This window comes from Pleurodeles waltl, chromosome 5, assembly GCF_031143425.1.
Source record: "Pleurodeles waltl isolate 20211129_DDA chromosome 5, aPleWal1.hap1.20221129, whole genome shotgun sequence".
NCBI classification, from domain to species: Eukaryota; Metazoa; Chordata; class Amphibia; order Caudata; family Salamandridae; genus Pleurodeles; species Pleurodeles waltl.
The window spans coordinates 441,329,857-441,346,447 of record NC_090444.1 but is presented as its reverse complement, the minus strand read 5'-3'; the positions used below and the strand labels follow the sequence as shown (position 1 = coordinate 441,346,447).

Here is a 16,591-nt window from a genome sequence, read left to right as displayed (position 1 = left end):
TGTGTAGAATGTCTTGTGTGCGTGCAGGTCATTTGTACTCCGATGTTTCTGAAAGTAAACCTCCAGTGGCAGAGCTCATGCTTCCTCCTTGCTCATTCCCAAATGTGTTCCGTGTGCTCCTCGTTGAAGAGCCTCCCTCCAACGCAAGGCATTTGAAGCAACCAGAAAACCAGTCTTGGACGGTCTCCGTAATGATACCCCTGAAGTGTACTCGCAAGGGACCAGGTGAAGTTTGTTACTGGAATATTTGAATCTAAACTGTAGCATAGATCTAATCGGTATGGAAAATTGTAATTCAGTCTTGCCGGAAATTAATAAAATACACAAAGAGCCGGACTCCATTGAAGGAGTGAATTGAAGTCTGTAGGAACATGTGTGACCTTGATTGAGGCCTCTTCCAAAGAGTGCAGTAAGGTACGACGATTGGTCTCGAAATGAGAATACAGTTTCAGGACATTAGCTGAAACATGGTGTTCCTTACTTCACCTAACTTGCGCTGCGCCATCGGTGGGTGTGCTTGCAGTGTAGGGCTGCCTCACTTACTCCGCACACAGGACAGGCAAATTGTCATAGTAGTGTTGTCTTGGGCAGAGGTAAATGCCTGCTGCTGGAATGCTAACGTTTGGATGAGGATGCATGCCAGCCTTGAAAGGAGGGAGGAGCAGAAAGGATTTACTTTGTAGGAATTAAATGGTTCACTTCAGTTGCTGCAGAGCCTCGAAGAACACGATTCGCAGGCTATACATCACTGCTCCTTACTCTGATATCTGAGATTAGCACTTTGTCACTTGAGTCTTGCTTTGGGTGAAGCGGAGGACCATGTGTTTCTGCTAGGGCCTTCCATTGAGGCACTCCAATATACTGATTTAATATGCATTGTTTTTCTACTTTAAGCTGTAGATTGTTTAAGAATAACAAAAGTACGGAAGTGCCAGGGTGATTGTTACATTAGGATCATTAAATGCTAAGCGACTGTGTGTATTTATACCTTAAGTATGTTAGAATTCTGTTTTAACTACCACAGGCTCTCCTGCAGGTACAATGGCTCATTGCCAAACGGAGACCGAGGACGAAGAAAAAGCAGGTTTGCACTCTTAAAAAGACTTAAAGCAAATGGGGTGAAGCCAAGCACTGTCCACATTGCCTGCACCCCTCAGGCAGCAAAGGTATGAACTAAACTTTTTGTATGTGAAGTTTCATTGTTATGCAAAACAAAGTAAACCTAATGTCGTTTTATTTTAATGTACTCAGGGAGTAGGTGGTCTGCTTTTGTGAAATGATGCTTAGGAGTCCAATTTTTGCAAATACTTTACAATAACTACCAAATTAGAAACCCAGAATTTTGAATTATTTTTTTTATAAGTGTTTTCAGGATTGTTTTTCGTTAGTGTTTTTATCATGTTGTATTGAACTGCTACACATTCCAATTGCTGCCAAAAATACACGTTCAATGGTATGTGTGGCTATAGATGCACATGTTCTGCATTCTACTGCCATCCAGCGTTGGGTTCGGAGTGTTACAAAGTTGTTTTTCTTCCAAAATGTTGTTTTTCCGAAGTCACGGGGTCGAGTGACTCCTCCTTTTCGGTGATACTGTGCACGGACATCGAATCCTTTGTTAGATTGTTTTCTCTCTGCCGCTCCAATCTGAGGCTTTCCCTCTGTCTTTTCTGTTTGACTGTATTGTACATTTGATTGTGTTTTCTGACTCTCACATCGACCATTCTGCCTTGTCGGTTCCAGTTGTTTTTTTTTTTAATGCACGCCCTTTGGGGCCATTAGGGCTGTTAGGGACTCGATACATGTATGCCAGATGGAACTGACACCATTTCGGTTCAACCCTCGGTGCCATTCGAAGTACCCTTACACCGATCATCATCGAGTGTGTAACTTATGCCGCTTGCCTGGCCATCAAGAGGCTACCTGTGAGGCGCGTCGATCGTTCTGGTCCAAGAAGACTCAGAGCACATAGGCTAGAGATGGCACACGGATCTTCAGACCACACCCTGTGGATATTTTCAGGGAAGAACATGTACAGGAGCCCCACCAACAGGAGGCCATCTCCAGCCAAGATTTGGATTCAGGCCTCCAATCGTTTATCGAGAGCCAAGAACTGACTTTGGTTCAAACTATGAGTACAGTGGGCCCCACCTCTTACCATAAAAACTCAAAAAAGACTCCCAAGGTCACTGAACCACCACTGCATTCAAGCCATAGTCTGTCTCTGAAAGAAATTTCAGGTGCCCGGTCCATCGTCTCGGCACCGAAAACCACAGACTGGGGCTGCATCTTCGGCTCCGACCTCATCAACTTCGGTTTGACCTTCTACCACCAAGCACTCAACACCGACTGCATAGGTTACAAGCTGACAACCTTTGGATCAGAGTTCGGCACCAAAAAAGATCTGACCGAAAATGTAATTGCAGAAAACAAAGGAACATGTTCTTCCAGAGCATTTGAACTCAAGCCAGCCCACCACCACATCTTCGCCTATTCAGCCCATATTGGAGACAATGGAAGCTAGACAATGCAAAATATATGTATTCAAGAACAGGATGAATTGTAGCTTCTCCTACAGTTACTTTTAAAAGGAAGCTAACCTTTCACGAGTCACTGGACACCTCACCACCTAAAAAAAAAAAGAACTCTCTAAGGAAAAGACTGTTTTCACAGTGGAGCTTGTTCATGCTCCTACTTTACCTACTTCTCCTCCTCGTTCTCCCACTGAGGGTGACCACACTCCACCAGGTTCACCATTATTTGTGGAACACTATTCAGAGGAAGTACAACCAGATCAGGATCCCTGGGATCCTTATGATCCAGACCCGGTTATTAATACTGACCCAGAGTTGTATTGTGCTAGACCTTCCTCTCCAGAGGATACTACCAGTTACAAACAAGTCATTGCTGGGGCAGCTGCATACCATAATGTACCTTTACATAAGGATCCTATTGAACATGATTTTTTTTTGTTTGACACGCCACCACACACACACACGAACACCCAGTATCTCCCTAAGCTGTCGGGTATGATGTGGCATGCAAACATTTTCCAAGCGCCTGTCCCTTCCAGAATAATAATGCCAGGGGGTCTGGTTAAAAAAAAAAATACAAGCCAGCACCTTCTAACCATTTATTTATCTGATCACAAATGCCACCATACTCATAGTGGCTACTACCGCCAGGAAAAAGGCTAATAGCCATGCCCCTGGAGACTCTCCCTCACCTGACAAAAAGAGTAAAAAGATTAATGCGGCAGGCAAAAGAGTGGCTGTGCAAGGTGCTAATCATTGGACGATAGTCAATTTGCAGGACTTGCTCTCTCAATATGATAGAGCTCACTGGAATGAAATGGAGGATCTCCTCCAATATCTCCCAGAGGGGCAAACCATTGCTGACAACTCTATTAGGTGTGCACTGGATCCTGCGTGTACCGCAGCAAGAGGTCCTAATTTGAACCAAGTGTCCCAATTAGAAGACATGAATGGGCTAGTTGCCCTGGTTTTAAGTTAGAAGTACAGCAAGCAGTTTTAAATATGCCTGTCAATAAAGAACACCTCTTTGGTCCACAAGTTGATTCCACCTTGGAAAAAACAAAAAAAGGACACTGGCACTGCAAAGGCCATGGTAACTCTTCAGTCACAAGCACCTAGGGGATTTTTTCATTGTCTACTCTATAGAGGGTGTTACAAATCAGCGACTTCATCAGAACCTTCCACCTCTCAAAACTAAAAGAGCCTCTGGTGTAAGAAAGGGAGGCCTGTTTGAGGGGCATTCAGAGGTGGTAATTTCAGAGGTAGGGGCAAAAACCACTCTGGGGGGGGCTCAGGTTCCACAACAAAACACTGACTACCTCAACATGCTCATCACCACCACATTCACCTAATGGCAGAATATCTCCCAGTGACGAACAACAACTTTTCAGACCTGTACAGCAGGATGCATCAAATGGGAACTCCACCCACCAGTCCTTAAAAAAATAATTCAAAAAGTGGGGAAATCCTCATATAGATCTTTTTGCCACAACAGAAAATGCAAAATGCCCAAACTTTGCATCCAGGTACCCTCACCCCCTCTCTAAGGGTAATGCCCTATGGATGAACTGGTCAGTGATATTTGCTCACACTTTTCCACCTCTCCCACTCATTCAATTTCTGATTCGCAAGCTCAAACAGACATCACTAACTACGATACTGGTAGCGTACACATGGGCACATCCACCTTGGTTCACAATGCTTCTGGGCCTCTTCCAAGTTCCTCACAAGAAGCTCCCTAACAGGCCGGATCATCTCACACAGGACTGTGGACGGATCAGGCATCCAGACCCCAAATCGCTCAACCTAGAGAAATGGCTCCTGAAGTCATAGAATTTGGTTATCTCAATTTACCTCCTGCATGTATGGAAATTTTGAAGGAGGCACGCAGACCGACAAAGGGAGCATGTGCTACAGCAAATTGGAAATGTCTATTTGCTACTTCCAGTCCAAACACATTGATCCAATTAAAGCATCAGTCCACAACAATATTTGCTACTTGCTACACTTGCAAAAAAGCCAGTTTAGCACTCTGGTGCCACAAATAGAACAAAACTATATGTTTCGTCAAAATCCAAGAGGACACCAAAGCATCTTTTACTGCATTACCAACAGACATCAAAGGAGCATGAACACACTGAGGAAAAAAATGAATAACAATTAGATTTTTCAAGAACAGCAACATTGACTACAAGGTTCAGAGAATGATCAGGGGGTATGGATAACACCCTTTTTAGATTTTTGTCACAACTTTCACCACAATCCACACAAAAGGACAACCAGCGCACGTGCAACATCTGCCTCTTGATAGATCACAAGTCAAAGGGGTGTGCAGAAGGACACAGGCTTCAACAAATGCGGGGTAGCACACCTAGGGTGCACCAGAGCCAAGCTGAAACCTTCAGACTCTAAGCATGCAAAATCAGCCTTGACACCAAAATCCTTGTCAATTGTAGGCAGGCAAAAGCTGAAAGAGCTGCACAGGTGCAAGCATAAAAGCACTGGAGGAGGCAATCCCTCTGAACTGTCCTCAACACAAAATGGAAGCCTTGATTAACAGAAAGGGGGAGATGGATTCCCTGAAACCCTACCAATTTCCTCTGAAAGCAACGAAAGAGGGTCAGCCAACAAGGTTTTACAAAGTTGGATCCTCTTGCTACACCAGAACTGCAGGAAGAGGTTAAGGTGGATTTGCTAGAGTACGAAGAGGAAACCGAGGAAGGCCCAGTTGAGCAGGAGCCCTTCCAGGGATAAGAACCTACAGATGACTGGCAGACCTATCCAGACCCTCCTTCTCTCCCTGACAATATTACAGTATTATATGATATTATAATACTATAATAAGGAGGGGGCAGATACTTAGAGCATCCAACTCAAAGCGGACCGATTTTTCCTGCTATGAACGCACTTTTCCTGTCAAAAGTGGAATCCGTTCCTACCCAGTGTATTGGACAGGTGCTGTGAAGCCTCAGTAAAACCAGCTGCAGCAAAGGAAGCCATACCATGGGTAGAAAAGAAATCAGGCACTCTGCCCGAGATCCACCTACATCAAGGGCAATGTACTTGCAGACGCCCTGATGGTCTCAACAGCATGAAAGAGAGCAAACACACCAATCGTGACCGGCCCCTCTCGATAAGGAGAGCAAGCAAGTGGTCCGGGTGGAGCAGAAGATGGAGGTCAGTGGCAGCGCAATTAAACATTGCAAACCACAGCACACTACTAAACAGATATGTCCCCCAAGAACATTGGAAACACCTCCCTAAGGCATCACTTGCTGTGACAGACACTGCCAGCAGACAATTGGGTGTAGCCACAACTGAGACACACCTAACTGTGTCTGGTACCAAGCAAGCAGTGCAAGCCTCTGTGATCAATACGTCATTCGGTGGAGCACATGAAAAAGATAGATGAGACTGTCAAAGCAATGGGGGGTTTACAATTCAAATGGCCTTTTTAGGAGGAATTAACCCAAAGAGAATACCCAAAAGCGGAGGCTGGCAGACTAACTTCACTTGCCTCCTTCATGCCACTTAGTGGTCTACCAAATGCATGTTGCAATAGAAGTATGGATCATCATTGCAACACACCTTGTGAGGGAAGGCCAGAGGGAGGGCCAGAGGAAGGGGAACTGCCTGAGAATGTCAGGACCCTCCAACAAGTGACGTAATAACAGACTCCCTCATATACGGAAAAACCTTTAGGATTTAGAATTGGGGGTTCATACAAGAGCGGAAGAAACTTGCCCCTGACAAGTTTATTGCGGACCTCATTGAGTACGGTTACTACATAGTACTGTTAAAAAATTTTTTTTTAAAAAAGCCTCCAACAATTGGAACACAAGAAAAGGCTGGCAGCAAAAAAGAACAGTTGCATCTATTGCAAGAGGTCTGTGATCTCTTGCTCAAAAAGGTGATAACGACAAGTATCAACAAAGGAAAACGACCAACTACTTTTATTTCCCCGCACCAGAAGACACTCAGAACCGTATTAGATCTAAGAACATGGACCAGTTTCAAAAGACACAAGTTCAAGATGACAACACTGCAGGAAGTAATTCTACGTTTGTTAAAAGGGGACCGTATGGCCACCCTAGAACTCAAGGAAGCCTACCTGCACATACCAATGAACTGCGAACACAAGAAGTTCTACTGCACGTCGTGGACAACATATATTACCAGTTCAAGGTGCTACCTTTTGTGATAGTCTGGTCCAAGTTTTTTCACAGTGTCTTGCAGTAGTTATGCACACTTGCGGAGAAGAGGAATCCATGTTTACCACATCTAGAAGATTGGCCGATAAAGGTGAAGTTGTTTGAACAGTGCCAGGACAATATACAAACCATGCTACGGGTGCTGCACAAACTGTTTTTTCCTGAACTAAGAAAAATCGTCCCCAAACTTAGGGAAGTGGCGCAGGCCCTTACTTTATAGATAGTAAACAGACTGAGTCGGCGTGTGTCCTATAGGAAGCATTCAACGCTGGTATATCTGTCCAAGCTCAGGCCCTGATGGGGGGAAAGAAAAAAGAGGGTAAACTCGAATACCAAGCCATTAAGCGAGATATTAATTCTTTAGAGGCTATAGCACTTTAGGAGTGGACTGCTGACCCTAGACATCAACTCTGGCTCCAGGAGCATGACCTGTGTATACTTGCGGAAGACGGGGCGTGTGCCTATGCACTGGTGATACTATGCTGGCTATACAACATAGGGGACAAAGCCAACATGCTTGGCTGGACAATAGGGATAAAAAGCACAGCTGGGTGTTAGAAGTCCCCGACTCTGGCGCTGTTAATAGGGCAGATCTGCCCTCTAGAAAAGGATGACCCTCCAGTGCCTTATTTATGTGCTACAGAATACACCTTTTAAGGCCCCTCCAGAGTTCTTCTGTAAGATTAAGCATGAAGCCCGCCTTTTGTTACAGATGCGGCAGTTGGTCACGGCTTGGGCAAGGTCCAACAAAAGGAGTGTATGATGATGGTGACTGGCAGTCCCAGACATTTTGAAGTACTACTGGGCAGCTCAACTGGGGATTGTCAATATCTGGGTATTTACGTATCGCAGCGAACCAGCCTACTTTGTAGGGAGACTTTGGGCCACAGGGGACATCTGCAAATACTTGATAGACGAGGTAAGGAACAGCAAATCTCTTTTCATTCCATACAGTGATATGCACCTGGAGAGAGGCTACCAATTTTTTGGGATGGGGAAGAAAGCTCACTAACCAAACCCTGCTATGGGACAGCGATTTATTACGAGAGGTGTGGCACCTGAAAGGCTTTACAAAGTGGAACTTGACTGATATAGAAAGCTTGGGATATCTGGAGGGGACCGGCACTAGTTGGGTTTTAGGTCCTGCAACAAGAATACAAGCTAGCAAAGACTGAGCAGTATAAATGCCTAAAGGGTTGGCATACTCTTAGGAGGCATATTGTATAAGGGGATTATCTCCAGAAGGCAACGCTTCTTGAAGACTGCCTTCCCATGAAACCTATAGGTGATGAAGCCTTTTCTAGGGTATTTAAAAACTTAAAATAATAAACTATAATCAACAATTCCCCTAACCTACTGGCGGCCTTGAAAGAGGCCTGGGTGAGAGACCTAGATGACTACTGGGCAGAGGCCCTCCAAGGCCCACAGGAGATGGCGATTCGTACCCATTTTCTGATAGGTGCGTCTGAGAATCCTTCACTGATCATACTGCTCCCGACTCCTACTTCACAAAATGGAAAAGGGGGACTCGACCCTGCATTCAAGAGTGTGGGCAGGACTGTACATTCTTTGATATCCTCGGAGTGTCCTACAGCTCTTTTGGGGTGAATTGACTCGGAGAATGTTCCAAGTGTTAACTCTGGAGATACCCCTTAAGGACAAATGACTCCCCTTGACAATAACTTGGGAAGCAGCCTGGCTGAAATACTAAAAGTTGTGGCTGATGGGTTGCTGCATGTGGCTAAACAGAATATAGCACGGAGCTGGGGTACGGCAGCCCTTCCCCTCCCTCAGATAGAAGACTAGGAGTCTGACCTAGACTGGTGTCAACGTGCAGAGCAAGCGTTCCACCAAAGCAGGGGCTGCCCGAAGAAGTAGGAAAAAGTGTGGGGTGATTCGCACGACTTTCAAGAACACTGAGTTTGGGGGGTGCAGTTGGGGAGGGAAAGTTGGACCCCTTCAATTGAAAGTCTACTATTCTTTTGCTAGGTACAATAAAACTCTATGAAGACTTAGGAAATAAAAATTAAAAAAAAACATATCCAGAGATGTTTTACTGATTGAGCTGGTGATGGGTAGCTCCTAATTCCCTTGACCTCTTGAACAGTAGACTCTTACTAATTCTCAGAATTTCCCTTTTCGTTACTTTCAACAGAAGAATGCTCTTTTTTTTTTTTTCACTTTTACTTTTAAGCAAAGAATGCTCTGTCACCCATTGGTGGAGGTGTTTCAGGTAGGTTCGTTTCCTAGTCTGGTTTAGTAAATTGGAGGTGAATTGTATACCTTGTCATACATTTGGAAGTGGAGTAGTGGGTCATCAGTGCACCTATTTTCAGTTCATGTATATAGTCCATTACCTTTGAGTGAGCCAAAGCACACCTATAATGGGAGACAGATTTAAGGTTTTGGGTGGGTTGGAGAGATGAGGTAAGCAGAATCCTTTTGTTGCAGATCTCTCAAGTTACCCAGTTCCAAGTGTAGCTGATCAAAACCACGTTTTTTGCTTTGCGTTCCAGTGTTGTAATTCCGATTTTATGATGGGAACAAAACTACAAATCCCAGAGTGCCAAGAAACTGGATTGAATGAGCCACTTATACTTGGAAACCCAAGAACTGTGTGTTTTCTTATGTCAGTATTGATGATTTAGTTTGGTGACTTGGGGCGTTTACTGTGCAGTGTGTTGTGTCTGGAATAGTAGAACTTGGTTTCTGCATGTTTGCCCTCGACCAGAACAAGGGTTGTCCTTTATGTGGTGTTGGCATCAGGATGGGTTCCGCACACTACTAGCCAGAAGCCTTTCATGGAACAGGAGCGGGTGTTCTGCAGCATACAGGAACTTTTTTATAAGCATGTTTTGAATAAAATAAATGTGTCGTATTCATATCGCGTTGGTAGTTAAGTTGTGCTGTTTTTAGGTTATCTGCAAAGCGGTGATTAATTTGTTTTTGCATCACAGTAGCTAAGATTACTCCCAAAGTGTTTCTAGTATGTTCCCGAAAGTCGTCGTAGCCATTAGCCCTGAACTGCAATTTTTAAACCCGATATTCTTTGCTAGGATACGAGCAGCTGGTCTTTGTTACGAACGTGAGAGTCAGGGCTTCGCTGTAGCAACATCATAATATTTACAACGATCATAAGCACCATACAGTTCAGCAGTTGGCTTATCCTGAAATAATGTTGGAGAGAGCCCCTAATTTTTTTTATCTCGCACTTGTACACGATGCTAGAAGTATTTAGAGGTTTAAATGCTGTCTCCGTTGTCGGGTTAATTGGCTGGTGTGGCACGTTGTACATCTGCTGCCTCTTATACGTGTTTCAGTGTGAAATGTGCTTGCAGCCTGTCAGCATTAGCATACGTGAGCATTGTCTCACTGGGGCCCTCTTCTTGGTGCTTCAGAGACGGTAGGGGGCATGGAAGGCACGTCTGTGGCCTGCTCGTTATCCTTTGTTCTCTCTAACTGGCACTGCCTGCGTACCAGCCAGTCTGTACTTCGTCTGGCTAATGACACTGTCTCGAAGCAGCATTTGGTTGCTGGTGCAGGACGCTGAAGAGACCCACTCGTGTGACGCATTAATTCTCACGCCTTCCTCTTTGTGGCGCGAGCCGGACCTTTGTGTGATTCATCTTAAGGCATCGTCAGGACAAATGATTCAGCAAGGCACAAGCAAGCTGGTAATTTCTATTCCCAGCAGGAGGCACAGCTGCACTGATCTTATTCTGTTAAATGATCGAGGGCGTCTTAGTTTTAACATCTGTTCCTTTCGCCACGGAATCTGAAACACAATTATATTTTTATTTATGAAAATATCCTTTGTAAATCAGCCTACTAGACAGTGCAAGATATCTGGTTGCAAAAGATCTGTTGGCAGTTTATCAAAATCTTGCAGTGGGCTTAAAGCCTGCGCATTGCTTGCCATTGGTTGCCTTTGTCACTCATCTGCTTGGTTCTTATTCAATGGCTTTCTTTATCCGTCTTGTTTTGTCCCTCTTCTTGAGCATATCCTCTTAACTTGTGCCCTTTCACTGCTCACTTATTAGGGTACTACCTTTTCTTTTTCCATGAGAGTGCATGTGTTTTTCAACTGTTTCCTTTGCGTGTTGCTCTCTCGCCCCTGTGCTTCTTCCCTGCACTGCTTCCCTGCACTGCTGTGTACTTCCTGCCCACCACTCTGTGTTTCTCTCTTTTGTGCTTGTGCTTCTGTGGTGTTCTCCCCCTCTTATGCCTTTAACCCACCTACCCTGTGTGCTTCTTTTCTCCTACCTCCCACTCGCTACCCTATTGCTGCCCACCAACAGTGGGCTGCCCCCTCCCTTTAAAAAAAAAAATCGGCACTTTAATCATTTTTTTTATTTTTTTTAAGTTTACCACTAATGCAGGTGATTCAATCAGTAAATTAAAATAAATTAAATGGCTCCTGTGTCACTACGCAAGTTTGTGCCTCTGTTCTGATGCATACATACATCAGTGGAATGACGTGACCGCAGTGGTACCTTTTTGTTGAGATGTGACTTATTGTTAAGGTGAGACTTATTGGCTTTGACACTGCAGTCATTTTACTGACACTTTGGTAAACGAGTGAGCTTGGTGACCTCACTTGCTTACCAGACAATCGTGAGCCCACTCTGGTGATGCAACTGTCGTAGATTTTTTTTATTTTTTATTTTTTACAGTGTTGCAAAGGCAACGGCCAAGTATACCATTTGCTTTTATTAACCTTTTTCAGCAAAACCTGGCCCCTTTGCATGAAAATCAAGACAATAAGCATGTCTTTGTTGCCATGAGTTGCGAATGCTCTAGTAAAACCAACAGAATTTGGGAGCAGTTAGCAAATGTCTTGCAATATACATGGCCTCTAAGCAGAAATGAGATTTGATGGAAGCGAGTGATGGTCCATGCTGAGTTATTGTCCACAGTTTGTGGTACCCATTCATTGCAAATGGGCAGCGTAACTGTGTAGTCCTCTTGGGCAAACCTATGAGAAACAGGAGTGACTCCTTTTGGAGTGGACGATCATGATTTTCCCCTAGGATAGGAACCGCCCATACGGATCATGCGTGTACCAGAAACCAAGGTCTCCCTTGAAGGCCTCTGTGTAAAATGTGACGACCTGTAAAAGTTGTGCAGTTTGTGGCATTATTAAGGTCTAGGGGTTGTGGAAGTTACCTTTGAAGACTATTATCCACGTTGAAATCCTAGCCTTGCTGAAGCAAGGTCGGTAAATGTTCTCTGCAAACCGTTTTTCAGGGGCCAGCAAGACTGCTTTCTTCTACATTTTTTTCTGAACCGCTAGTCAGCTTGTGGTGCAAGCATGTTAACATAGGAAGGTAGCCTGGAGGCCCACTGGTTTTCCAGAGTACAGTAGAAGATTGACCCTTGAGCTCCTGCTTCGTGAAGATATTTTTAAAGGGTAAAAAACAAATAGCATAGCCCGTTTGACATGGAAAGCCAGTCCAGTCAACTACACATGCATTCTCTTTTAGTCATTCATGTTGCCATAGCTTAGTCTTATTTCTTGTTGAATTGAAGCAAGTGCCTGTGTTTCCCTTCTGTCGCTCCTCTCCCCTGTACCAAAAGACATTGGCTCGTTTCTCCCAAGACCGCTTACATTTGTTTGTATAATCTCTAAAGTACATGTAGAATATTTTTTTCTTTTCTCACCATTCATTCAATTATATTTAGAGCAAGCTACTCTCCCAAAGGGTCTCAAGGCGCTGTGGGGTATGTCCTTGTGGGTTCATTCAAAGAGCCAGGTCTTGAGGTCCTTCTAGAATTGAGGTAGCAAAGGGGACTGTCTGAGGTGGAGAGGCAAGGTGTGCCTGATCTTCCTCTAGCCGAGGACTTCTTTATGCGGGGTATGGTGGTGAGCGACTGCTGGCAGGAGCGTAGAGGTCTGTAAGGGGAGTACCAGTTGCTGCGGTGGCTGAGCTGGCTGGGTCGGATAATGTAGAGGGCTCTGTAGGTGTGTACGAGGAGTTTGAAGTTGCTCCTCTTCTCGACTGTGAGCCAGTGGAGGTCTCTCGGGTGTCCTGTGATGTGTTCTCGAGTGGGATGTTCAGGATGAGCCTGGCGGTGGCGATCTGGATTTGTTGCAGCTTGCCCAGTTTCTTCTTGGTGGGTCCGGCATAGAGGGCATTGCTGTAGTCAAGTCTGCTTGTGATCAAGGCATGTGTCATGGTTTTGCGGCAGTCGCTTGGTATCCATCTGAAAATTTTCAGTAGGAGTCAGAGGGTGTGGAAGCAGGTGGATACAGTGGAGTCTACCTGTCTGGTCATGGTGAGGGCTGTGTCGAGGACAACGCCGAGGTTTCGTGTGCGGTTTGTCTGGGGAGAGGGACTGCCCAGTGTTGAGGGCCACCAGGAGTTGTCCGAGGCAGAGGCGGAATGTCCCAGGATGAGGATCTCGGTCTTGTTGGTGTTCAGCTTAAGGCAGCTCTCCTTCATCCAAGTGACGACTGCTTCCATCCAGTCTTTGAAACTCGTCTTGGCTGTTGAGGGGTTTTCGGTCAGAAAGATGATCAGCTGGGTGTCATCAGCATAGGAGATTATGTTCATACCATAGTGCCTGACAATTTTGGAGAGCAGGGTCGTGTAGGTGGTGAACAGAGTGGGCTGAACGAGGATCCTTGGGGTACTCCACAGCTGATTTCTGTAGGTTCTGACAGGTGTGGCTGAAGCCTGACTTTCTGTGATCTGCCTGTCAGGAAGGAGTGTATCCATCGAGGGGCCTTGCCTCGTATGCTTGCTGTTGTGTCGAGGTGCTGACAAGTTGTTCACTAATGAGCACAGACTTCCAGTTTACTGTGTCCCCAGATCACTAATTCTTGTGTCTTCAGTGCATCTTTGACAGGTCTCCAGCAGTGGCGGCTGCCACCAATCTAAAGGGATGGGGGTTGGCTGTTAGGGGAATAATAAAACAATTAAGAAAAAAGCAACTTACCTGCTGATCCCGCTGCCAGCCGCCTCTGTCACTGCTCTCTTTCAGGCAGTCACTGGGGCACAGGCTCCTAATCCAGATGCTGCTCTCAAGCTATGCAAGGCATGAGAGCAGCACCAGGATTGGCCTAAGCGGGCTGGACTGACACTCGCTCAGACACACGGAGCCTTTACCATTTCTCCACCCGGCTGAGTAACACAGCTGAGTTGGAGAAATGTAATGCATGCTGGTCTGGCTGGCCTTACATGGCCAAACTGACATGCACACTTTACAGTGACCACCACTCCTTCCTGCCATTGCCCGGCTCTGCCCCACCCTAGACTTGCATGGCTCAGTTGAAATTAAAAAATAAAATGATAATAACATTGTTTTATTAGCATTTTATTTTTCATTTGCTGGCACTGAGGCAACGCTCCTCTGCTATTACGGAGGAGCCCCCGCCCCCCCTCCCGGTCTCCAATTCAACCACGGATTCCCATTCCTTCTCTCACTTTAACAGTTTGTATTCGTCCACTAACACTTTCACACTCTGCAATGTTTCAGACTCTTAATTTACGATACAGTCTACCCTCCAGTTTCTCTTTGGATTTAATCAGAACCTGTCCACTTATTTGGTATATTCTATTTAGGGTCTGGACCTGCATGTTGGTAACCGTTTTAATATCTTACTTATTTTTTGAGTTATATTCCATACCGCTTCTGTCTGGGGCTCTGCTACAAGCCATGTGTAAGTCTTTCTCCTATACTTTTTTCGATGCTGTAAATTGATTCTCTCTGATTAAAAATTTGTTACTTCTCACTTGTTGGGGGAAAAAAAAATTGGTAATCCGAACAAAGTATGGGAGGGGAAATGTTAGTTCCCATAGCAACTTCCATTCTTTTAATTAGACGCATCGAGTTCATCGACTCTTTTACCATCCTGCCTCTATGGAACCAATACTGTACTTGCTGTATTTATAAATATGTGCTGGCACTTTGCATAACTAGGAATGTAAGTCCAGTTCCAGGCATGGTGTGCTGTAAGGGAAGATCGGTGCTACCAGTGCCTGCATGCATGCTCCCAATTACAGTTGTTCAGTTGAAGAAGCTGCGTCTCATCGTTTCATGGCACCGTGGGCTTTAATAGCTATAAAAACGCAGGTTCAAGATTATCAACTTTAATTTGGTTATGTATGCAATTTAGAGGCAGCGTTGCCACTCCATGCCATCTCATAACAGTGAATCAGTAGGACTGGACACATGGTACCTTGACACAGTGCATGCCCTCAGTTACGTTTGTGTATATTCAAAAGTTCATAGCATACATTAGAAAAAAAAACATTAGTATCTGCTTTGGTGTTTGCATTTAGAAAGCACATTACGGAATGTCTACTTGCTGCTTTGGCCTTCATTTACTGATTTTTGTATGAACCATGCTTGCGTCCTTTGTCCAGATTAAGTAAAAAAAAAAAAGAAAAAAAAATTGTAAACATTTGTATTCCTGATGTTTAAATGCCTTAAAGATTTATAAGTGAATATGCAATGGTTTGTATTCTTTATCGTCGCAAAAAATGTTTCTAAGAACCATGGATGATGTATATCTGCTTTGCATCCTTTCTGCAGGCAATAAGTAACAAGGACCAACACAGCATATCATACACACTGTCCCGTGCCCAAACTGTTGTGGTGGAGTATACTCATGACAGTAACACTGATATGTTTCAGGTAAGGCAGAAAATGTGGGTGCCCTGAATTTCTTTGATCTATTGTCTTTCATTTATGTTGCGCTTATTCGTTGCAATGTCCCCACACTTATCAGGATGCCAAAGTATTACGAACAAGCGTGTTTTTTTTTTTTTTTTTTTTTTTGCTGTATGTAGGTACGAATTGATTTGCATGGTCAACTCAGGGGAGCAGATCTGAATTTTCCAATCGTCAGATCAGTTCTTTCCTTGGATAGAACATCTGTATTAGTTTCAGTATAGCATTTTGTCATAAAGTTGAGTATGTGGCGTAACAGCCAGAGCTGGCAACTTTGGAGCTCTGGAACCAAGTTTGAGCCTCTGCATCGACTTAACAGCCTGTGATTCTGGGCAAATCATTTAATCTCCCCGTGCCTACCAAAAAGTGAAGGTGTCCTTGTGTTACATAACTTGTGCTCGTGTAAAGTGCTCCAATGCCTTTGGGTCGAGTTCCGCAATATAAAACTGAAAATAAAAACAAAGTTGTCATCGCCTTGAATTAGAAACCTGTTGTAGAGAACTTATATTTTGATTCATTAAATATATCATATGTGGTATGCTGAACATTGGATAACACATACATTTCTCAATGTATTGTATTGTAATAGTATTTATATAGCAGTTACTACCCCTGACAAGGCTTTGAAGGGCTTTTCGGCGAGTAGCACGCTACTCTGGAACCCAAGAGGAATTAGTGGTGGATTAGTATGGGTAAATATGAGTACAGTTTTAATATTTTTATGAGTTAATTTGAGCAGAGGATATGTGAGTTTGTTAGTTGGATTGATTAGAGTAATGGAGGGATAGAGGAGTGAAGAATCCAGAAGTGTCAATTGGAGTTTATAGTAATAGGATTTAGCTTGGGATGAGAGAGAGAGAGAGAGAGAGAGAGAGAGAGAGAGAGAGAGAGAGAGAGAGAGAGAGAGAGAGAGAGAGAGAGAGAGAGAGAGAGAGAGAGAGAGAGAGAGAGAGAGAGAGAGAGAGAGAGAGAGAGAGAGAGAGAGAGAGAGAGAGAGAGAGAGAGAGAGAGAGAGAGAAGAGAGAGAGAGAGAGAGAGAGAGAGAGAGAGAGAGAGAGAGAGAGAGAGAGAGAGAGAGAGAGAGAGAGAGAGAGAGAGAGAGAGAGAGAGAGAGAGAGAGAGAGAGAGAGAGAGAGAGAGAGAGAGAGAGAGAGAGAGAGAGAGAGAGAG

General features: G+C 44.5%; 1 protein-coding gene across 6 annotated transcripts in view; it reads left to right on the top strand.

The window, feature by feature from the left end:
* PELI1 (pellino E3 ubiquitin protein ligase 1) overlaps nt 1-16,591 on the top strand; it is a 215,584-nt gene that overhangs the window by 149,061 nt on the left and 49,932 nt on the right. For 3 of the 6 annotated variants that reach the window (XM_069234240.1, XM_069234242.1, XM_069234241.1), the window contains 2 exons: nt 1,037-1,166; nt 15,284-15,385. In XM_069234240.1, coding sequence (XP_069090341.1) covers nt 1,037-1,166; nt 15,284-15,385 — 232 coding nt within the window. Of the gene's footprint in view, nt 1-1,024; nt 1,167-15,283; nt 15,386-16,591 lie in introns of all 6 variants that reach the window. The other 3 variants (XM_069234237.1, XM_069234239.1, XM_069234238.1) reach the window with 1 other exon arrangement.